The sequence below is a fragment of the Astyanax mexicanus genome, chromosome 22 (genome assembly GCF_023375975.1).
Source record: "Astyanax mexicanus isolate ESR-SI-001 chromosome 22, AstMex3_surface, whole genome shotgun sequence".
Lineage (NCBI taxonomy): Eukaryota > Metazoa > Chordata > Actinopteri > Characiformes > Acestrorhamphidae > Astyanax > Astyanax mexicanus.
Genome location: NC_064429.1, coordinates 38,188,147 through 38,212,696, shown reverse-complemented (window position 1 = coordinate 38,212,696; position 24,550 = coordinate 38,188,147). Strand labels below are relative to the sequence as shown.

General features: G+C 36.6%; 2 protein-coding genes across 3 annotated transcripts in view; one reads left to right on the top strand and one right to left on the bottom strand.

Moving 5' to 3' along the window:
- Positions 1-24,550, top strand: part of txnrd2.2 (thioredoxin reductase 2, tandem duplicate 2) — a 427,445-nt gene that overhangs the window by 133,383 nt on the left and 269,512 nt on the right. The gene's annotated exons all lie outside the window — the stretch shown is intronic.
- tbx1 (T-box transcription factor 1) lies at positions 1,015-24,550 on the bottom strand. Of its 2 annotated transcripts, none has more exons than XM_049470303.1 (8): positions 23,832-24,550; positions 19,290-19,695; positions 12,892-12,993; positions 10,292-10,463; positions 9,157-9,312; positions 8,007-8,074; positions 7,088-7,188; positions 1,015-2,732 (listed from the first exon to the last, which is right to left on the bottom strand). In XM_049470303.1, the coding sequence occupies exons 1-8, from the start codon at positions 23,974-23,976 to the stop codon at positions 2,365-2,367; spliced, it is 1,518 nt and encodes a 505-aa protein (XP_049326260.1). In that variant the 5' UTR covers positions 23,977-24,550; the 3' UTR covers positions 1,015-2,364. The 2 variants fall into 2 exon arrangements, with proteins under 2 accessions (XP_049326260.1, XP_049326261.1); XM_049470304.1 differs by having other exon boundaries at positions 19,290-19,644.

The window sequence follows — 24,550 nt, the reverse complement described above, 5'->3', positions numbered from 1 at the left end:
CAAAAGAAAATGTTTTTTTATTATTTGTAGCAACACGACTTTTGTGAATTTGCCCATGGGGTACATTGTTACAACTTTACTTTTAGGTACATTACTGTTAAAAACTGTTATAAACTAAAACCTTTGATGCTGGTTTTCTTATTATTTGTTGTTATTCTAATTTTTATTATCTGTACTCTACTTTTATCTACATTATACTGTTAAAAAATGACTTTGCATATGGGATACATTGTGACACCTATACTCTACTTTTAGCCATATTACTGTTGAAAACTGCTGTAAACTAAAACCTTTGAAGCTGGAAACAAAGTTTTTTATATTTGTAGCAACACATTTTTTTTAAACGTTGCCTATAAGGGTATGTTGTGACACTTTAGCTACATTACATTTAAACAGTGTTATAAATTAAATTAATATAAAATATTTCAATCTGGTAACAAAGTTTTTCTTATTATTTGTAACATTACATTTTGTTTAACTTTAACTTTAACTTGTGATATTTAGGTTTACTGTAATTTCAGGTGAATTTTTGAATAAATTGTTTGTGCTTGTATCAGACTGTTACAGTTACCCTCTCTAATTTGTACCCACTCTGTACTTTACTTTTAGCTAAATTAGTCTGTTAAAACGGCTGTAAATAAGTTTTTCTTATAGTTTGTAGCAGAAATATTCAGACTGCTTATGTAAACATATTTTTAATCCAGCACTACATCACCTCTATATTATATATTTGCCGTATCGCCCAGCCCTCAGTGTTTTTGTTGAACGAGTGGAGTATAATTTTATGTATTTGGGCCGAGCACAACAGTCCCAGACTAACAAGAATGTAATCATGATTTTTGTTCAAGTTTCGCTGCTTCCTTTCCAAATCAAACATGTATTAATCACGTTCGGATACACACTCATACACACTCACACTCATACACACACTCCCCCCGGCTGCAGGGTGTAATTAGATAAAGCTCTCGGGGGGGAAACTCTGACAGGGACTGAAGAAGGTAATGGAAAATGATGTTGAAAGTAAAATATTTAATGCTTATTTTACAGGTTCGGCCGGGTCATCGTGTCCATATTTATTTAGAATTGCTGTTAGTCAGTGCCATGGTACAAGCTTCTCGGAGCTGCTGAGGACGGCCCAGCGTTTTCCAACAATGCACAGTTCATAATCAGGACAAAAAAACACAAAAAAACAACTTTTCAAGGCATTTCAGCACCTTCACATCAGCGCAACATGCAAATAAATGCCCGTTCTACCTAGAAGCTCATTGGGCTCAAGGGTATGATATAACTTATGGCTTTTTAAAAGCAAAAAAAAGTGCATCCAACACAAAAAATCAAAAATCAGTTCCAGTCTGCAGTTAATGCAGTAAATGCAGTAAATGCACTCGAGTTCAGGAACGGCGTTCCTTCAGTTTGTGCTGGACTTTATACTGCAGGCTCCTCTCCGGCTCCTCTGCAGAGGGTCCGATACAGTCGCAGTTCTGGAGGAGCCGGATTCCGGTCCAAAGGGTCTCGTAAGTACTTTTTTCTCCAGTTAATAAATATGGCAGTTCAGTTTCTTCCCCCACAGGGGCGTCCCGGATGAAGCGAGGCGTCCCGGATGAAGCGAGGCATCGAGGAAGAGGCAGGGCAACCTGGTTGAATTGAAGTGTCCCGGTTGAAGCGAGGCATTCAGGTAAAAGTGGGACACTTGTATTGGTTAAAGGGAGGTGCCCCGTGAGCCATCCAGGTTAAAGCAGGACGTTTTTGTTGAAGTGAGACATTCCGGTTGAAGCGAGGCATTCAGGTAAAAGTGTCTTGGTTGAACGCCCTGGTTGAAGCGAGGTGTCCCGTTTAACTTGAGGCATCCAGATTAAATCAGGGCATCCCAGTAGAGGCTGAGTGACCTGGTTGAGGCGAAGTGTCCCGGTTGAAGCAAGGCATTCAGGTAAAAGCGGGACATCTCGTCTTGGTTGAAGCGAGAAATTGCTCTAGTTGAAGCGGGACGCCCTGGTTGAAGTGAGGTGACCCGATTAACATGAGGCATCCAGGTTAATGCAGGTCATCTCTACTGAAGCAGGACATTGCGGTTCAAGCGAGATGCCCCAATTGAAACAAGATGTTGCCCTGGTTAAAGTGGGATGCCCTGGTTGAAGCGGGACGCCTTGTTTGAAGTAGGACATTGCCCTGGTTGAATCGAGGTGCCCTGATTAACATGAGGCATCCAGGTTAAAGCAGGACGTCTTGGTTGAAGCAAAACATTCCGGTTGAAGCGAGACGTTATGGTTGAAGTGAAGTGTCCCAGTTGAAGCGAGGCTTCACAGACATCCGCATTACGTCCCTCGACGCCGCTTCCTGCCACAGAAAAACCCCAGGTTTCAGTCATTATCTCGGCCCGTAGTCGTAGTTAGCCGGGCCGCTGGTGGCCGAGTACATGTTGGCCGTCGCCGGGTTCATGTGGGGGTGGTAGCCGTGGCCCCTGATGCTGGGTAAAGGGTACGGGGACGGCCGGGTTTTGGCCCCCAGGTAGTGTTCGTAGGTGGTGGGGTATTTGTAGGGGTGGTGATGGAGGGTGTCCGGTGCCTGAGGGTGCAGTTCGTGAGGCGGGCTCCGGGGTCCTGCCGTGAGCGGGACGGCGTGGAGGCCTCCCGGGACAGGGAGGGCGGGGCTGAGGACACGGGACATCAGCTGGTGGGCGGGGTCGGCGTGGATGGGCGTCCCGCTGGGGTCCCGGTCGTAGTCTCGCCTGTCATCTGTGGACGGGAGAGAGGACAAAGTTATTATTACATTAATAAAATAAATATAAAATAAATAATCTGCACAAAAACGAGCACCTTTACACATTCCCAGAGCCAATCAGAGGCTGGTTTACTGTGAAGTTATAAAGAGTGTTTCAGCCTGTTTTCAGACTGATTTTTCAGTGACACTAAATGCAAAGTAGCCAATCAGAACGGAGCTTTCTAAAGGGACAGCAGATTACAGTACTAGACGTTTGTACAGCAAAAACAGCATGATTCTCAGCTGCTTTTCTAGAGCCAGGTTGGTGTAGTTCACTGGAGTGCTTGGATTGGATAGATTGGACCGGAGAGATTAGATTCAACCAGAGTGATTGGATCTAAGTTTGGGTGCGATTTACTAGAGTGTATTAATTTAGACAGGAGTGATTGGATAGATTAGACTGGACCAGAGAGATTGGATTGGATGGCAGAGATTGAATTGAACCAGAGTGATTAGACCGTAGAAATTGAATTGGATCTGAGTTTACTGGACTGGGGTTCAATGGCCCAGAGAGATTGGATTGGACCAGAGTGCTTGGATTAAGACCAGAGTAATTGGATTGGTCGGGAGTTGATTGGATCAGGCCAGAGAGATTAATCTTGTGAGTGTTTGGACCAGAGAAATTGGACTGAGTTCTGTGAGTGATTGGACCGGGATAGTTGGATCAGAAGTGATTGGATTGGTCAGGAGAGATTGAATAGTACCAGAGAGATTGGTTTAGACCGGAGAGATTGGATTGGACACAAGAGATTGGATTGGACTGGAGTTGATTGGACTGAGTTCTGTGAGTGATTGGACCGAGGTAATTGGATCAGAGGTGATTGGATTGGACCGGAGAAATTGGATTGGACCAGACAGATGGGATTGGACCATAGAAATTGGATTAGATCTGAGTTTATTGGACTGGAGTTGAACCGGGGCAATTGGATCAGAGTTGATTGGATCGGAGTGTTCTGTGAGTGATTGGATCAGAGGTGATTGGATCGGAGGTGATTTGATTGGACCGGGGTAATTGGATCGGAGGTGATTGGATCGGAGTGTTCTGTGAGTGATTGGATCAGAGGTGATTGGATCAGAGGTGATTTGATTGGACCGGGGTAATTGGATCGGGGTAATTGGATCGGAGGTGATTGGACCGGAGTGTTCTGTGAGTGATTGGATCAGAGGTGATTGGATCGGAGGTGATTGGATTGGACCGGAGTGTTCTGTGAGTGATTAGACCGGGGTAATTGGACCGGGGTAATTGGATCGGAGGTGATTGGATCGGAGTGTTCTGTGAGTGATTAGACCGGGGTAATTGGATCGGAGGTGATTGGACCGGAGTGTTCTGTGATTGATTGGACCGGGGTAATTGGATCGGAGGTGATTGGACCGGAGTGTTCTGTGATTGATTGGACCGGGGTAATTGGATCGGAGGTGATTGGACCGGAGTGTTCTGTGATTGATTGGACCGGGGTAATTGGATCGGAGGTGATTGGACCGGAGTGTTCTGTGATTGATTGGACCGGGGTAATTGGATCGGAGGTGATTGGACCGGGGTAATTGGATCGGAGGTGATTGGACCGGAGTGTTCTGTGATTGTCGGTATGAATTATGAGTCTCTTCTGCCAAACAGCCTGAATCTCTCTGGAAATCGTTTTACACAGAGTTCTGCGTTCATGAGGCGAATTTGTGGTGTGTGTGTATAGTGTGTATAGTGTGTGTGTTTCTGTGCATATATTGTGTGTGTGTGTATAGTGTGTATAGTGTGTGTGTTTCTGTGCATATATTGTGTGTGTGTGTATAGTGTGTATAATGTGTGTATATCCTCAGGGCATGCAGCTGTTTAAACTCTAGTGGAAGTCGTTTGGCTGTATGAAGGTATTTTTCACTATGGAAGCTCTCGGCTCTGTTTACCACAGTAAAGCCTGGAGGGGCCTGAGTATATATTTGAATATATATTATATATTATATACATTATACAAGATAAAACACTATACTTATATATACTTGAATATATGTAGTGATCAAATCATAAGTGATTAATCATTTTTTAATTTGCATTATACTGTAGTTTAAGTAAAAAATACTGTATTACAGGTCAGTTAAACAATTTAAGTGGGATATTTTTGTTTAAGTAGAATTTTTTATATTTAAACAAGTTTTTTCTTTTTTTCTTCTTTTTGTTTTGATAATTTTCCCATTGTCTTTCCTTTTTTCTTTCTTTCTTCCTTCATTTGGAATTACATTTTTTTTTTTGCGTTTGTTTCTTCATCCTCTTCTTTCCGTCTTCGCTTTTTCTTCTCTTTATTATTTTCTTCTTGTGTTTTTACCTTTTTCTTTGTGTTTTTCTTTGTTTCCTTTATTAATGGTCCAGTTATGTGCTTGGTTATTTTTTAAAATGTTCTAAAACATTGTCTTTTATTTGTAGGTTTTCATAAATGTTACATTTACATATTTTTATTGTTGTTTCAGACTTTAGACTATCTGCTTCTCTGGTGCACATTAATTCTGTTTATTGAATTTTTTATTGAATTTTATTCTGAATTGCTTTGCTGTAGCTTTAACTCCAGACCTTCATCACCTCATTTCAGACCTTTAGATTGTAACAGGCTTCGGCTGCTGTTCTGATTGATGCCGGGTGAGTTTCTGGCCCGATGCTGTAGTAGTGAGGTTGATATCTGGAGCGGTTCTGGTTCTCCTGGGCTGTAATAATGCTTTACTCCAGTGCAGATTTAGTCTGATTAAATGTCAGCATCGGGCCGTGTGGTCGGGTCCTGACGCCGGCTCTGAGTAATGATTTCTGAAGGATTATAATTTTTTATACAGGCAGTAATTAAACAGCCGTGCTGTGTGAGCTCCAGCTGATGGAGGCTGGTTACAGCCACCTGTTTTCGGGCCGGGCTCTGGTCGGACTCTACTCGTGTTTATATGTGCAGTGTGGGTTCTGATTGTGGTTCTGAACTTTTGGAGGGAATGCTGAGCTTTTGGATAACATTTTTTGAGCTTAGGCCTTGTTTAGGCCGTTTTTTGGCTCTGGCTTTTGAAGACGTGTTTATAAATGCAGTGTGAGTTGTGGTTTTTGTGGTTCTAAACATTAGGGAATGCTGAGAATTTGGGAAACGTTTTTTGAGCTAAGACTCTGACTCGGGCCAGGCTCTGGCTCTGGTTCTAGCTCTGGCTCTTGAACAGGCAGACTCTGGCTTTGGCTCTTGAATGCGTGTTTATAAATGCAGTGTTTGTTGTGTTTGTGGTTCTGCATGCTGAGTTTTGGGGAGAGTCTTTTGAACTTGGACTCTGGCTTGAGCCTTGTTTGGGCCGGGCTCTGGTCGGACTATACTTGTGTTTATATTTGCAGTGTGAGTTGTGTTTGTAATGCTAAGCTTTTGGATGTTTTTTGAGCTAGGACCCAGGCTTAGGCTTTGTTCGGGCCAAGTGTTTTTTGTTGTTCTGAATGGTTGGGAATGTTAAGCAGACTCTCAGCTGTTCAATAATGTGCACTGTGTTTGGGCCGTATTCGGGCCGGGCCGGGTTTAGACTTGTGAACATTTCGTTTATATATGCAGTGTGGGATGTGTTTGTGGTTCTGAACGGTTGGGGAATGTTGAGAATGTGCACTGTGCTTGGGCTGTGTTCGGGCAGTGTTTGGGCCGGGCCAAGTTTAGATGTGTGAACTCCTACAAATGTTGTGGTTTATATATGCAGTGTGGGTTGTGGTTCTGAATGGTAGAGAATGCTGAGCAGACTAAGCTTTTGGAAAATGTACTTTGTGTTTGGGCTGGGTTTAGGCTTGTAAAAGCTACACATGTTTATCTGTGTAATTTGGTTTGTTTTTGTGGTTCTGAATGGTTGGGAATGTTGAGCAGACTCTCAGCTGTTTAATAATGTTTACTGTGTTTGGGCCGTGTTCGGGCCTGGCCTGGGTTTAGACATGTGAACTCTACACATGTTGTTTATATGTGCAGTGTGGGTTGTGTTTGTGGTTCTGAATGGTTGGGAATGATGGGAATGTGCACTGTGTTTGGGCCGTGTTCGGGCCGATCCGGGTTTAGACGTGTGAACTCTACACATGTGGTTGTTTATATATGCAGTGTGGGTCGTGTTTGTGGTTCTGAATGTTTGGGAATGTGCACTGTGTTTGGGCCGTGCCGGGTTTTTAGACGTGTGAACTCTACACATGTGGTTGTTTATATATGCAGCGTGGGTCGTGTTTGAGGTGCATGGTGTTGGGGAATGTTGGGTCGGCTCTGGAGAACGTTATTAGGGACTATTTTCGGGCTCATTTTCGGAGCTCCTGGATTGTAAGCTGAGTTGAGCAGATGATTATCAGCTGGAGAATGAGGGCACATACCTTTCTCAGTGCCATTCTGCTGCGGGGGCGAGGACATTGGGTTCCTTGTGCGAGCGAAAGCGCTGATGATGGGCAGCGAGCCGGGCCTGTGATTCCTCGGCCTGAAACCAACAAGCAGCACCAGTTAGAAACAAAACCTACAATACTGGATAATTCATAGTGCATACACGGTAGGTACTGAGGAATTATTTACAGTGGATACAGGATTATTTAAGGTAGGTGTAGGAGACACTACATAATAGGTTGCTGATGCTACATAATAATACATAATGAATACAGAATCATTTATAATAGATACAAAAAATCACACTGGATATACAATAATTGTTGATGCTCATAATAAATTTATTAAAGATAATAAATAATTCAAATTCAATGTTTAGAAAATACAAATGCATTGTGCTTTAAATTAATTGAGAATGTAAGGTAGATTTGTACACCATCTCCTTTCAAACCCTTTCAGACCCCGTGTCCATTACTGAATGTTATGCCACTTTTATTCATGTTTATTTTATCATTTGAATGATGGTTTGTAAATAAAAGGTTCAGTTAAAAAATATATAATTATAATAATACATTTTTAAAACACAGGCTTCCAATGCAATGCAGGTCTGAACGGGTTAAACTGTATGTGATGTAGTCTTTCTCTCTCAACATATTTCCATAAATATATGGAAATATATATATTTACATATATATATACATATATATATATATATATGTATATATATATATATATATATATACATGTATATATATATATATACATATATATTCATGTATATATATATATATATATATATATATATATATATATATATATATATATATATATATATATATATATATATATATAATGTGTATGTTTTATTATATGGACCCATAAATCCAGCCAGCTGTATTGTGTGTTTGTACTCACCAGTCCTCTGGATCACAGTCTCTGAAGCCCTTGGCGAACGGATTACTGGCGATCTTTAACTGAGTTATCTGAAGAGGAAAAAAGAGTATTATTATTTTAGACTCTATTATTGTCATAAACAATATCACAATCATTTGTTTATGTAATTTGTTTGATTTTTGTTTGTTAATATGGTTTATTTGTATGGTTTGAAGCCTAACTACGCATTTTATCAAAAAATCTTAATCTTAACTTTAATGTCTATACATTAAATATGTGTTTTAGGAATTGTATCACTTTGTTTTTATGTTAAAAGAAAGTACAAATGAATTCGAAAATGCTTTAATACTTAGGGTAAAATGCTTCATATTTAATTTAAAAATATTTTTAATTGTAATATATTTTTTAATTAATTATTAAGTTTTAATTAAAAGTACTACTACTTATACTTCTACTAAAACTACTGCTATTCACTGGAACGCCGTTGTGCTTCGTGAAGTTGAGGAGCTGCGCGCGCTCAGAGTTAATTAAGGAGAGCACGAGGTCAAACTGATAAAGAGAGAAGAAGGAAAAGAGAAGCAGCAGATACACAGATAAACCGGATTCTAAGCCGGATTTTTTTGTTCTATTTTACAGATACCTAAAGATACCTTCCTGTTTTCCTTTTATTTCATTTTTTTTGTTTCTTTCTTTAAAAAATATAAAATTCTCTACTATTTTTCCTGATATTTGTTTTTTGTTTTACTAATTTGTTTTATTTTACCCCTTTTACCTATTTTTTCTGAAAATCCTGCAATACAACAAAGATAAGATTTTTATATTTTATTATAGAAATCAGGTCAAAACTAGTCATATGTTAGGTAGAAAAAAATAATTTGTTTATTAAAGCATATTAAATTAAAAAAGCATTTGAATAGTTGACTGATTGGAACAGAGCTATAGAAATTAAAAATACATTTTTAAAATAAGCTGGTTTTGTTTTATCTCCATAACTAAGGCTAAAGCCCTTTTACATTCTGCAAATGAGAACGTAAAACCTGTAATGCAACCATATGAATGTGGATGGAACAGAGCTGTAGAAGCTAGAATACAATTTTAAAATGGCTAGTTTTATCTACATCAATAACCGTAAAGCAAATAAACGTTATAATGCGTTATAGCGGTTTCTTACTCTGTGGTTCTGGTATGCTGTGACAGCGGTAAAACGGGTCTCCTCAAAAACGAAAGTCTTATAGTTCTCCTCCGCGTACTTCTCACTGTCCTTACGGGGATCCACGTAAACCACGTGGAAACGCGGCTGGTATCTGTGCATGGAGTTCAGGATGATCTGCAAAGAAAATTAAAAATATATATTTTAACCCATAAGACCCATTCTCAATACAAAATTTACTAAAAACATGTTTTTCAGATGTATGTTAATATTTTTAGGTTAAAATTCTGATGAAACATAAATGCCGCAAAAACAATTTCATGAATTTTGTTCTAGAAATCATGTAAGAATTAGTTACTTCGATCAAGAAACACTTAAAGTGATAAATAACGTGATTAGATTGTTAAACTGGTTAAAACAGAGCTGTAGAAGCTAAAATACACCTTTAAAAAGGGGCTATTTTAGTTTCATCTTCAGAACGAACCTAAAAACACTCCTACATTCTATAAATAAGGTCAGATGATAAAACAAAGATTCACAAAGTGGACTTAACACATTTTAAAGCATCACTATAGACTTTTTTGGGTTAAAAAATCCGACATTAATAATAATAGAAATAATAATAAGCAAAAGATACCACTTTACTATAAGCATATCGTAAAATACCTCTTAATAATAAGCATACATTAATTTACAGTACTAGACAACAGAATGGCTCAACTATTAGTAATTATTAATTGACACTAGTTAACTGACATTATTAATTATTTCAAGTTTTTTCAACTCAATTCATTATTATTTGCAACATTAATAATCATTCATAATAATTATTATTTTTAGTCAATGTCTTTACTAGTGTCAATCAATAATTATTACTTAAGACAAAACGTACCTATTTAAAAATCTTTATTACAGTAGTAAAACTGTTAATTGATGTGCCATTATTATAAATTACAACCATAATAATAGTACATTTAATGCATGCCCTTAGGACATTATTGTTATTGGTATTAAAATGTTTATTAATATGTGTGGAAACATTGCTTATTTAACTTTTATAAAATACCAAAATAATACTGTATTTTAGGTGATTAAAAATCTACGTTTAACCATTTATATACAGAAATATTACTGTATATATAGAGCATTAACTTACGTGTCCATTATCGTCCAGCAGGTTGTTGGTGAGTTTGAGTTTGTCGAAGGAAACGATCTGCTTCATCCACTGCGCTCCTTTAGCGGGGGAGTCCGGGTGGTAGTGCACCCTGCCCGGGGTGGCGGGGTCCGCCTTACCCGCCACGAGCCACGAGGAGCTGTGGAAGGCATACCTGCATCCGGGAAAAAAAGTAAGAGTAAATATATTACTGTATAGATTTATGAGGTACATTTTTATATTACTTTTATGTAGGGCTAAATATACACCAACTCTTAAAAAATCTACAACTCCCACCCAATGACTTGGTTTTGTTTCGCTTTTGATTTTACTACAGGTTTTTAGATTAACGTTAACATTTTTAATTTAAATTCCTAATCAGGATAAATAAAGTATCTATCTATCTATCTATCTATCTATCTATCTATCTATCTATCTATCTATCTATCTATCTATCTATGACAAGTTAACTTTTGTTCTAGAAATCAGGTCAGAATTAATTATATGGATCGAGATCGCTGTTGACTTTATTACATTAGAACTTACAGCGCCGTAAGTTTAAAAAAATATATATATTGTTTTTTAGATGAATGTTAATATTTTAAAGTTAAATAAATCCCGATGTAACATAAATGACGTTAATGAAGTTAACTTTTGTTCTATAAATCAGTTCAGAATTAGTTATAGGGATCGACACGTCAACACTTCAATAAATTGTTTAAATTGTTCAACTAGTTGAAACTGAGCTGTAGGAGTTAAAATACACTTGTTAAAAGAAGCTAACGTACTGTGCAAAAGTTTTAGGCACCAAAGCAAATTACGCTAATCCATTTATATCAGCAATTCGAGTGGTTTTACCTGGAAATAAAGCACAACATATATTTTGAACAGATGCAATCAAACATAAATACAGTAAAACGTAAGAAGGATTTCTCATTTTTAACTATAAGTATTTTTTATCCTGTGAGCCGAGCTGAAGAACAAAGTGTAGAGATTCCAGATTTCTCCTGGATGCTCCTCAGCCAGCATGTGTTTATTATATTCAGTTTGGTTAGCAGCTCACCTGATTTACCACAATTACCAAACCAGGTGTTGATTAATATGATGATAACTAGAAATAACTCTATTAAACTCAGATGAGGAGGAGAGATTAGGAGATGTTTTAAGGTAAAAGCTCTGCTTTTTCTAAAATTGCTGTTTGTATTTATTGTAATGCTGGTGTTTTACCGGTAAAAAAAAGCTTTTTCTCTACTGAAAGTCCCACAGGTGCCTAACACTTTTGCGCAATTCTGTATTTTAGTTTTAGTTCCAGAACTAACCCTGAATCACTCCTACATTCTGTAAATATGGTCAGATAATCAAACACAGATTCACGCAGATTCACACAATGTCCTGTAGTGATTTTCTCAGGATGTTCAGTATAATTTAGATGTACTTTAAATGATAAAAATAGTGCTTTAAGGAACCTAAAGCACGTATTTGTAAGTGCTTTATGGTTAGTGTGTGTTGGGTTTGTTGCACCGTTAGTTTGGGGTGTAATTGTTGAGCTGTGTGTGTTTAGTTTTTACCGCTCTATTAGCAGCAGGAGGCTGTAATGAAGGAATTAAGCTAAATCCCTTTTAGCCAAACTGCTAATTTAATTTTAGAGCAGAGGCGAACCGAGCACAGCAGGGAAAGTGGAGTTTACCCAGTCAACTCAAGGAGAAGTGTTAAAGTAAATTATACCAAAATATACCAATTCTGTAATCTTTTTATTTGCTTGCTTATTTTTTTTAGAAAATCGGTTTGTGCCTGTATTTGCAATATAAATATGTAATAGACATGTTCTAGACAGTTGTGTTAAACCCCAATTTCTAGCCAAAAGTACGTTTTATTTTATTTAAATATGGCTTGATTCACTTGCATTCTGCTTTTCTTAATATATTCTATAGTGTTAATATTGTGTCATAATCATAATATATCTATGTATCTGTATGTAAATGACTGATTCACAGCTTTGATTCACATATATACTGTACGTAGTAGAAGTATCATAGATACATTTTGGCATTCATGGAAATAAGTAACGTAACTTATTCATTTCCAATAGAACTTATGTGCGTTTATTTCTTATTTTTCTAAACCGATTTTTAAAATGTTTTTCCTAGAAATTGGAGGTAAACGCAGCTGTCTGGAAAATATGTATTATGCATCATCTCCATTAAAGCGATTAAGGGGACGTATAGGTGCCTCTCCAGATATTATATAATATATATTTGTCTCAATATATACGTCAGTATGATAATATTTATGCATAAAATCAACTTATTATTATTATTATTATTATTATTATTATTATTATTATTATTATTATTATTAAATAAAGCTGAATTAGAATTTTGCGACTGTTGGTTTTTACTCAGCCTGTTTAAAGTGAATTGACATTGAGGTCTAAAAGTCAAAGGTCAGTGCACATGACACTTGGTCATAGTATTTAGTGGAACAGGGCTGAACGACATAAACATATATATTTAGTATATAGTAGTATTTTATGTGGTATATAGAGTATATTGTTGAAATACTATGCTTTTCTGATTTATAAAAATTAATAAACTTTGTCCTACCTGTAGCGTTTATCGTCCACCGGCTGGAAATCCATTAAAAGCATATAGTCCGCCATTGGGTCCATTCCAAATATTTTGACTTGGAAAGTAGGAAACATTCGCCTGGAAAAGTCAAGAAAAGCTGTTAGTTTATCAGAAAAAAACATACATTCAGTATTTGGTAGAAAAAAGAATCAATTAAATTATTTGTATGTTTTATGTTTAGCCTTAATGCAAAAATATAGCAGTTCTTCAAAGTTTTCCAGAATTCAACATTTATTATCATATTTTTTCCCTACTACTAAATGTAGGTGTATAGGTATTGCTTGTATATTTCACTTGTATATTCAAAAATATACTAGGTGATAGCTTTGTGAGATGTAAAGTTAATTTAAAAATATCGCTATGTTTCATCTGTAATATTGTTTACTTGGCACTGATTCAATCACAAATTTGAAATAAAGTTGAATGACCAGTTAAACTGCTTGTTAGAAACATAAGGGCATTTTTGAGGTTGATCTCATAATCTCATAAAACATATTTTCTTTACAGTGAAGGTATTGTTAACTATTCTAAAACTGCCAGTGTTTGCAAGAGCTTTGAAAATAACGTCTGGCTAAAAATCGTAAGGACGTTTATTTTATATATTTTCAGGATTGGTATAAATACATGTAAAAATTATTTTTTATTGAAATCATAGCAGCAGTACTATTCTATAAACTGTAGCCAAATCAAGATTGGCTACAATTTGCCAATGTTGATTTGGCTACAGTTTATAGAATAGTATTTTTTAGGAATTCAGAATAAACACGGATTAAATACTATATAGATGTTTTGATACGATTCAATTATTTGATTTTAATACATTTGAGAAAGAAAAAATACTGCAGATACGTCACATAAAAGCCCAATATTACATATATTTCATATCGTTAAATATTCCACTATTTTACATTATAATGGGAATTCACTGCTGCTATTCCAGTACAGACGGACTTATTTATGTACATCTGAATTGCGTTATATTTCCTTCGGTCCATTTGTTCCATTTGGTCCATTTTTAGGTTTTCTGAGCTTATATTAGACTAGAAACACATAAATAGACCTGAGACTACTTTATCGTATTAAATACACCTTTTAATGGAACTAATGGGACTAAAGTTGTACTAAACAATAGAAAATCTATATTTGTGAATAGAGTATTAAAGTTTTAAGCCATCAGATAAAGTATAAAAAATAAAAGTAAAAATTATGTATTATGTTTTCTATAATACTGTGTTTCAAAATATCCACTGTACTGATCTGTCCCACTGCTCATCTTTTCAATAAGCAAAAAGTTGTTCACAAAAATAAAAAAATATATAAAGTAGCTTTTGGAACTGTTAGATGTTCATACAGAATATATTTTTTGCACTGTAATCTTGTAAGACTATAGATTTACTAGTCGCATGCTTTATTATATTTACCTTATTTCAGGACATTCATGCATTCAAATGTTTTGTAGTGAAACTCAAATATTCTGCGGTAAAAAAAAACAGCTTACACAATATACGTATATGTATATCAATACACAACTAAACACACAAACTAAACATTTGCTAAAATTTCCACACTAAATATACCTAAATATCTAAATGAAGTAACGGTACAATATACTGTCAATTGGATGGTAAGCGTAAAGGTGGAGTTTTATATGTTTTTTTGACATGACATGCTATGTGTACTAATTTATAGAACTTTGCGGTTGTTTGCCGCTAATTTTAAGGAACAATGTTTTATTGTTTTTTTTTGTTTTCTTTTGTTTGTTTTAGCTGCTACCCGTACAGAAAGTTTATTAAATGTATTGGTTACATATAAAGTGGTTAATAAACTACAATCAATTTCAGAATTAGAATCAGAATCACTTTTCTTCGCCAAATATGTTACACATAAAAGAAATTTGGCTTGGTGAGAGCAACACATGTATGACATGTTACAGTTACACAGACTATTGACAAACATTACACTACGAAAGAAGCCACAATAAACAATAAATAGAATCAAATTTGAGTTAAAAGTATTATAAGAATAAAGAGCACTGAAGAGCAACAGAAGCTAAGAGATAAATGAAATGAAAGAAAATAAAATAGAAATCCAAATATTCTTGAGGTAGGTTTATGTTAAATATTGTTTAAAGAAAGTTGCAGATGATTTTTATTTGCATTACAGAAGAACATCTGTACAGTTGTGCACATAATTATTTTTTGTTAAATATTGAAACGCTTATAAAAGTTTTTGTAGTCCGATTTTTCTTTTATTTGTCTTATTTTAGCAGGTTTATAACAATCCCATTGCGCTCGCGCACACCCGTCGCAATCGTCCGTCTCGCGCTGCAGCCTGTAAATAATTCAGCTGTAAAGTGAAAAGTGCCTCAGTTTGTGTTTGCGCTGCCGGCCAGCGAAAGTGATCCCGAAGGCCGTGAGTAAAGTATAAGTGTGTGCGCTCGCGCGCGGTTGTGGGTTGGTGAAGCTAAAGCAGCTCTGAAAGTGCTTTCTCTCGGATGTGCTTTAGCGCGAGCCTTTGGAATGACAGATTACCCCTCAGGACAGGCCTGGGAAACTAATCCCTCCGCCGCTTCAGCTAAACCTTCCTCAATTTCTCCCTCAATTTCTCTCTCTTTCTCTCAAATTCTCTCAATTTCTCTCTTTTAATATGGATTAACCCATGTAGAGCCAATAAACAAACCGATAATCACAATAATCATCCAGCCGAAATCGATACTGCGCGCACTTGGGTTCGACTTTGATTGAGCTGATTATATGATAATAATAACAACATAAAATAAGTTCATCATAAGTGGATCTGAATAGTACTGAGTTTACTGTATGAAAAAACATTGCATGAATATATTTATATATTACTTCGAGGAACATTATAGCTGTTACCGTTTTTACTATTGCCGCTATTTCCAATCGCATTAATGAAAAAACGTATTTATCTAACTTTTAATTATAGAAAAGCAGAGGAAAAAGTAAATTAACGTGCAATAATTTTGGAGGAAGTAACATAATTTCTAAAAGACCAATAAGAAGAAAGATCTGATCTGACTTGTTCCATCCTGTGTAAAGAACGCAAAGCTAAATTTCCGTGCGTACAGTCAGGAGGACATATATATATATATAACCACGAAAATGTGGCTGGTGAAGGCTTGCTTTATGCACAATACAATGTAAAAAATCATGCAATCAAGCATGTCATTAAATTTAAATAAGCACTTGTAGATAGTTATCTAAAGTAGTGGTATGGAACTTTTAGCATCAGTCTAGATCAATCAAAACATGTCCTACGGCTTTTTTTTATTGTTATCATACCAAACATCATTGGACATCCTTGGCTGGGGACATGTCTGTCTGGTAAATTATACATGTTTTTATTTAATGTTATAGTTTTGTATCTACCTAATTGAATTTATGCATCCATGAGAATCATTATATATATATTATATGCTACAGAGTAAAATGCAGTTTGTCACTTTTTATTTTAAATAGCTTAATAGTCAAATATTAGGCTTTGAGGTGGTTCTTGGATTGGATTTATGGATGCGGCAGTAATATTTATTTGGCAAGGAACATTTGTATGGTTGGTTTTGATGTTCAAATTCAAACGTCTCTATTTCAGACATAGTTCTTTGAGGAACCATCAACAGGGAACATCTGTGGAAATCCAAAAGTGGTCCTGTTATGAATCTGCCTTTTGTCATGTTTGGTTTAATTAGAAGTGACGGTCCGAGTGTAGGAAATACACGCGTTCTGACTGACCCATGTTATGGATATCTGTAGACGGTATATATAAATGTATAGTACGAAATCCTCTATATCTTCTAAAGGCCATAAAGGGTTATTATCTGGTCCTTGCTGAGCATTCAGCACATTAATAAACAATCAAGCCAGCTTTTGAACCCATGCAAGGCCCACAGCTGACCATCTGCAGACCTTATGTGGATACCAGTGCACTATGGTGTGCCAAAAAAGAAAAAGTACATTGCTATTACTGCTTTACTGCTATTTTCAATTGCATCGATAAAAAACGTATTTATCTAACTTTTTTAATTTGAGAAAAGCAGAAAAGAAAGGAATAAAGGAACATGCAAAGATTCTGTTTCAAGAAGGCCAATTAGAAGAATGAAATCTAAGAAATTCACATTCCATTTTTTAAAATAAAAGACAACCTTCTGTGAAGTATAAGAAACACAAAGCTAATTTTCCTCATACAGCCAGGAGAAAATATATAACCACAAGAATTTGGCTTTCACTAGTTACTGATGTTAACCTAAGGCCTGCTTAATCCAAAATAAACTACACTTGGAATAATAATAGAATCTGCATTCCTTCAGATTTTCCTGAAGTAAATTCCTTTAGTGGGTTATTTTTAAAGAAGCAAATGAAAAAAAAAATATGTGAGAGTAAAGCACTTTTAAAAAAATCTTAGACATTAAGACACATTTTTAGATCCAAAGATAAGGAAGGGTATGTCCTGGGGATAAAAAGCAAACAGCAACACTTCTAAACTCTTAAAAAGCTAAAGCCAATATATACTAAAGCAATAGATAACCTCGTTTTAAACACAAAAAACTAATGTAAATGTCTTTAAACATGCATTTAGAATAAGTAAACTTAAAAATAAAACCGCAGTGATGTTCTACTCTATAGTGTCTGTTGTTTGAACATGGGTTTGTTTTCAGGAAAACTTTCGTAAGAACTTTCTTGCGGCCTTCTGGAGTCTTCACAGGAACGCGCTGCTCATGTTTTCAGGTATTTGTGATTGCTTAAATCTTAAATCTTCTCCAGCTCTGGCCAAACAGTGCTACAATGGGCTGGCAGTATCTAAATCAGCTTATCCCCTCTTATCTCAGGGTAAATACACACTGTTGGCACTCCATTACAGGAGCTCATGCATTTTCACAGCTGGTGTTCTGCTGGCAAAGTAGGGCTGAATATTCAGAAATGCAACTAAAGCAAAATAAACACGGCTATAATTTAGCGGCAATTATTTCCAGATCCTACATTATTGCAAATTTAAGATTGTTGTTTTAAATTGTGTGATCTAGTGTCTAATTTGCCTTGCTGTGGACTATAGGGGTTATGAGTAAGCAACAAAAAAAAATCACCACTGCATTTTTATTTAGAATTAATCTAAAATCACGGATTTTTGCTTGATTATAGTTTGGTTGGACATCTAAGCTTTTATATTTCACGCCTTTATGCACGATAATATATGCAATATTGATTTCCACTAAAAATCGGTGTTCGAGCTTAATTTAATATTTAAGTTCAGTATTAAAGGAACATTTAGTAGACTGATAACGTTAAGCGCACACGCGGCGACAAGCAGCGTAAAATAATTTTTAAGATCTAAAATATATATATCTGAATCCAATATGAAGATGAATGTGATTATGAATCTATACATTCAACACAAGTATAACACGCATTCAAATCCTCCTTAAAATCCGTTATCAGTGTAAATACGTCATTAAATCATTAAACCTAAATGTAACTTATAATATAAATGCAAATACGTAAAAATAAACATATAAATATGAAGCTAAATGTACAAATACAGTATATAATTAGTACATGTCTTTAAACTGACCTCAACTGAAAGTCATATAATAATTTGTAATATTTTTTGTGATGATTGCGAAGAAACATGCAAGCAAGAAAATAAAGTTTACATATGGATACATAATTCATATGTCCAAATTTAAACGTGATTATTTAAGAGGTCCACAAGTACGTTCTGCATTTAATTTAATAAATGAGCGCTAATCCAACAGCTCAACACCCTTGCGCTATAAACAAGTAGCTTACAGCCCAAGGAAGGCATAAATATAAATACGACGTGTACAAACACTGAATTTAAAAACGTTCTAAAAATGTACAAGTACAAGCTAAGCAGTTTTATAAAGTTCAATGCACATTAAAACGTTATATTCTTTGCAGTTTGTCTACTTAAATAGTTTGTGGTAATCAGTTTCCTCAATTTTTTTTTACTATAACTTAACATGTCTATAATGTGTGCGCATATATTTTATGTGAGGGTGTTTAGCGCGTTCTGTGCTCATTCTGAACGATTTAATGCATGCTTGTGTAAAATAGATATTAAGATAATATATATTTTGCAACTTGAATTGTAACTGATTTTTTTTATTGCTCTGTTGTTATCATTGCACAAAGTCTATATCCATATTTGTTTATTATTTATCTTAAACAGTTCGTTAGAAAATAGGTGACTCCTTACATTTGTTAAAATATTAAAATTAGAGAAATTCTAAAAAATATAGTATAATAGCATTCATAAATTTTAGATTTTTTTATTTTTAGATTTTAGATTTTGTTTTTAAGTCTCTTTTAAAGCCAAAATTCATACAGTGCACTCACCGTCCGGCTTTGGTGACGATCATCTCGGTCCCCAACTGGTTAAACTCGTCCCAGAGCGCCTTCATCTCCAGCTGGACGCTGATGTTGGCCACCTTTGGGTTCTTCTTCACCAGGGACTTGTTGGGCGTGGAGCTGGAGGAGGACGATGCGGAGGACGAGGGGCAGTTGGGCGTCCCGGCGTCTCCTTGCGGGGCAGCCTGGCCGGGGTTGGAGCCCGGGTAGGGATAGGAGTGCTGGGCCGCGGGACACGGCTCGAAGTGGGTCTCATGCTGGCCGTACGGGTCTCCGGGGGACGGGGAGAGGTGGTAGCCTCCCCCGGGAGCGCTGAGGCTGTTCAGGCTGCTGGTGGTGAAGGCTGCAACATCGCAAAAATGGGAGAGCTGCGTCAGCCACGGGCTGGAGATTGCTGAAATCATTCCAAAACAAAAAAAATAGGTTTTAACTGATTTGCGCTGTTTTGGTTGCAATCGCTAGTATTTTGTTTTTATTTTGCGACTTTTTGCGGTTGTTGTTTCCGCGCCTGCTGATATGTTTTCCTCCGGTTAAACTTTTTAAGCGTAGAGTGTGTTTGTAATTAGCGCGTTTGCTTCAATCCAAACGTGCGCCTTTTCAATTTAAAGTCTATAAAAATTAACCGCATGCCGCAAAAACAGCAAAAAATGCGTTTACGCTCGCCGCGTTCACGCCAAATATTCTTCCAAATTGAGGAGAACGGCACGTGCAGGCACCCTTTTCCCCTCTGTGCGCGCGAGCTCCGGGCTGCAGCAGCGGCAGCAGTAGTAGTAGAGGTTGTAGTGCTGGTTGTAGTAACAGTAGCGGTAGTGGAGCTCCCTCCTTCGGCGCGACTCGGCGCAAAAAAACGAAAGCGCGAGCGGAAAGTCCTGCAGGTTTTGTTTGAGTGCTGAAAGCTGCTCGCGCGTGTTGCGCTGCTCTCTCTCTCTGTCTCTCTGCTAATGGCAAATCCTCTTCCTTCTCTCTTCCCTCTCTCTCTGTCTTTCCTTCTTTCCCTCCCTCTCTCTCTCTCTCTCTCTCTCTCTCTCTCTCTCTCTTATCTCTACCACCCCCCTCTGCAGAAACCCCGGTTCTTATTTCTATTTAGATAAGGAGCTGCAGGTACTGACCACTGCAGCCACTATATATATAATGCATTTGTTGGGATAGGAGGGGGTGGGATTTGGGATAGGGGGGGCAACAACAATACAGAGGAAACAACACAGGAAACTTTTTTTGTTTAATCCTGTAAACAAACAAACCAGAGTTTTCATTATTTTCTGTATTTTTATTTTGTTGTTGTTGCTGATAAAAACAAAACAGTTGCAGCTGATTTTATGCAACAGTTGCATTTGTAAAATTATTTATTTTATTATGCATGTTTTGCATGCATTACATTTACTAAAAAAATAAAAAAAGACCTAAAAAATATATGTGTCTTAATGTTTACAGCTTTGGGAAAATCTAACATTGCTGTAGATCCTTTTATATTATATTAAATTTCTTAAACAACAACGTTCTCCACACGTAAGAATATAACACGAGACGTGGTTCACCACTTTAATACTTCAATAGAGGTTATGTCTCAGAGTTACTAATTTCTTTTGGCATGTTAGTAATTGTATATAACCTTTTAACTTCTGTTGTTTTCTCAGCTACTTGTGCTTTAAACTTGAACTTTAACACACTATTTTTAATTCAGTGACTTTTATAGATCCTTTATATTATATATACTTATACAATGTAAATATATATATATATATATTTATGCATTTCTTAACTCTGAAGATTCAAATTTGTCAAAACATGGCTTTGCATTGTTATAGAGCATTTACATTATGCTGAAGCTCTCGTGCACATGCCATTTACAGATTCACCTTTACGTAGTGGTTCTACAATCTCAAAATATACCTTTCTAATTGTATTAGACGTGCATAACAATCTTTTTTTTTTTTTTAACACCATACCATGTCTTCAAATAACCAAATAAACCTTGAGCACTATTATTATATGCATTTCCTCAACCTTATAGCTTCAATTTTCAATTGCATTTCAACACAATATAATAACATTTAATTATCTTGGAATTGCACATTGAAAAAGCTTCTCCAATGGCGCACTCCATTAACAGATATGGGTCACCCCTTGCAAAGTGGTTCTGCCATGCAATGCAACTTATTTTAAGGTTCTTAAAAAGGTTCCTCACAAGTGCATATGCTATTAACAGTAATGCTTTACTCCTTGTAAAGCTCCAAAGTCTTTTTGCAATGCAAAATCTCCAGGTACACCGTATTAATTCCATTTGGCGTGTATATTATGTTTTTTTTATATATTACCTGCATTATTAACTGTAAATTTGTTCTTATGCAGAACCACTTATATTATATGTTTCCTTAAAAACGTCTTCTTAGAAATATACATTTTATTTTTATTTTTTTGTATAAAATCTCTTTGTTCTGCATATCTTATGTTCTTTATGTCTTTAAACTTGGACTTCACAAGTTTGCACATCGTAGGAACTCAACATAACATCTCGTGACCCTTTCCTTTTCCGCAACGTCATACGTCTCAAGATGCAACCGGTTCCTCAACAGGTTACTGTCCTCAGAACGCATGCCTCAGATGTTTGCTTTTGCGGTGGCTCTTCATTTTCGTTCCCGTCCGGAAACGTCTGCGGCTCGTGCTGTGCTACACTGCACGTGCTTTCCTGATCTGCCATCGTCGCTTTAATCCAGCAGCTAATCAGCTAATCTATAAGATATGTGTAATCGAGCAGGGGAAACACTTAGAAGGTGTAGAAGTTTGTGAAAGCATTTTCACCTGGAATGTGACTGGAGTAGCTACTACATCACCATATTACAACACTACTGCATTACTATTGCTGCTACTACAATTACCAGTGATTTATCTGCAGTATTACACCTGATTTAACGATGTGTTTATGCTAACAACTTTATACCGCTACTAATCGCTTGTTTTTAGGAATTGAAACCGCCTTATTTTATTTTTTGCTTTTGACAGCGGTTATTTATGAAACGCGATAATACATAATCCCAAAATTCCTGGAAATGCACTGTACATTTTTCTGCATTCCCTGTTATGAACTAGCTTTTCCCCCATTAATTAATCTTTTTTTTATATAACAGCAGAATTAACGTGGAATAACTTGACCTGATACTGGATATGATAAAAATTCATTTTGTGTTTAATGGTGTATATGTCTGCAGTGATTGGTGTAAACTACCAAAAGCTTCTGTAATATATTCAATAATTTGAGAGCATCATCAGTTACAAATGTCTTGGGTGAACTATCTATCTATCTAAACGCCTTTAACTGCGCGTCTAAGTATTTTTTTCTAGCGTTTTTACTCCTTATCAACATGCTGGCCTATATTAATACGTGTTTTAGGAGAAGATATGAGTAGATATAGGATGACAGTGGCTGTTGTGGTATTTACTAGCTTCTAAATAAAATCCCAGTCTTAGATTTCCTAGAATTTAAATAGCTTCACCTATATATTGAAGACGTGGTTAAATGTATTAATTATTTCTATATATATATATATATAGTGCTGTGTATATGTTTATATGTTTATATATATATATATATATATATATATATATATATATATATATATATATATATATATATATATATATATATATATATATATATATATATATATAAACACTTAAACCCGAGTATAACTTTTCTTCTGGCCTTAGTCATATGTTGCTTCTATATATTATTCTAATATCAATCTACTTAAGTGTCAGTCAATTTATATACTTTATGTGAAAACGTTTGGTACCTTTTGTATCTACGTTGAATATAACGTCTTTCATTGCACGTTTAAATGTTTCCCAGCTCTGTTTCAGCTTATTCAACTGCTTATCCCATTATAATCTACGTCTTTTAATGGCGTATATGAAATTATTTATCACTGGAACACGAGTAAGTTTTGGTTTTACATTCTCTACAAAACTCTTCAACAGTCTATGATCAACGTTTCTCAAATCTGTTGGTGTTTTACTGCTCCAACAGAGCTGATCCAACTCTCCAGTCCATTAAAATTCATTTTACGACTGTAAAGGAGCAGTAGTACAGACACTAAACGCTGCAGTAGCCGTAGCTCTTCGTTCGCGTTGCTCAGCACAAGAATAGGAAACCTGTATAGAGGTTTACGCCAAATATTTGCTGCGTAAATCTTTTATCTAGTCTTTTAATCCGCTAAAACACACCTTGCGGTTATATGCGTGTGTATGCATTTCTTTAAAGCTTTACTTTTAGCTTTCTTGTCTTGCTGAACACACGCGGCTGGTATGCATGCACTTCAGTACTACAGTAGTACAGTAGTCTGCTGCATGCTGGCTCGAGCCATTCAAAACATACTGCAGGCTACTGCTACTACCAAACGTGGAACTAAAATGAAAACAAATTAAAACTAAAACTGAAAGCTATAGCTAAATCTGAGGTTAAACTCCTTCAACCTAAACCTACACCACACACCATAACCCACACCGTACACCTCCACCCCTCCTTTCCCTTACCTTCCATCTCTCTGGTCACGGTGCTGTAGTGCATGGCCCCCGCAGATTGCCGCAGTTTTCGGTCCAGAGCTTCAGCTGTTGCTGCGATCAGTGAAGTGATCCTGAAAGCGTTCGCTTTTGGAGAAAGTGGACCACAGTCGTCCATAGGACACCCACCCTGTCCCGGGGAGATAGTCCTTGCTCTGTTCGAACAGTTCAGATCCGCTTCCAGCCCAAAAACAAACCAGAAAAACCCAAAAAGAAAGTACCGCTAAAAAGTCTCAACCAGGAATTCCTAAAAACAAGGAACGCCAATGTTTTTCCTTTTTTTCTTCCTCCGACTTTCCGTTCCCTTCTCTTTCTGGATACGTAGACGTTCTCAGGACGTACTGTAGACGTGTAGTGAATCGTGAATCTCCACGGTGGGCGCAGAGAGACAGGCAGACAGGCAGGCAGGCACGCGCGCGCGCCCCCCTTCAAAAAAGAAAACAAAACACCACCACCACCACCACTTTATTCCCACCGACTTGACTTCAGCGCGCCATTGTGCGCTCGAGCCTCTGCCTTTTTATGCTCCAATTAAAAGATGTGCCTCGACGTGTCCTCGTGCATTAAACCATCGCTCATCCGAGAGGGGAAAAATGGGATTTTCTTTCTTTTAAAACGCGCGAGCTTCCCAACCTACACCCCCACCTCCTCCTCCTCCACCTCTCTCCATTCAGCCCGGGTGATGTCAGCTG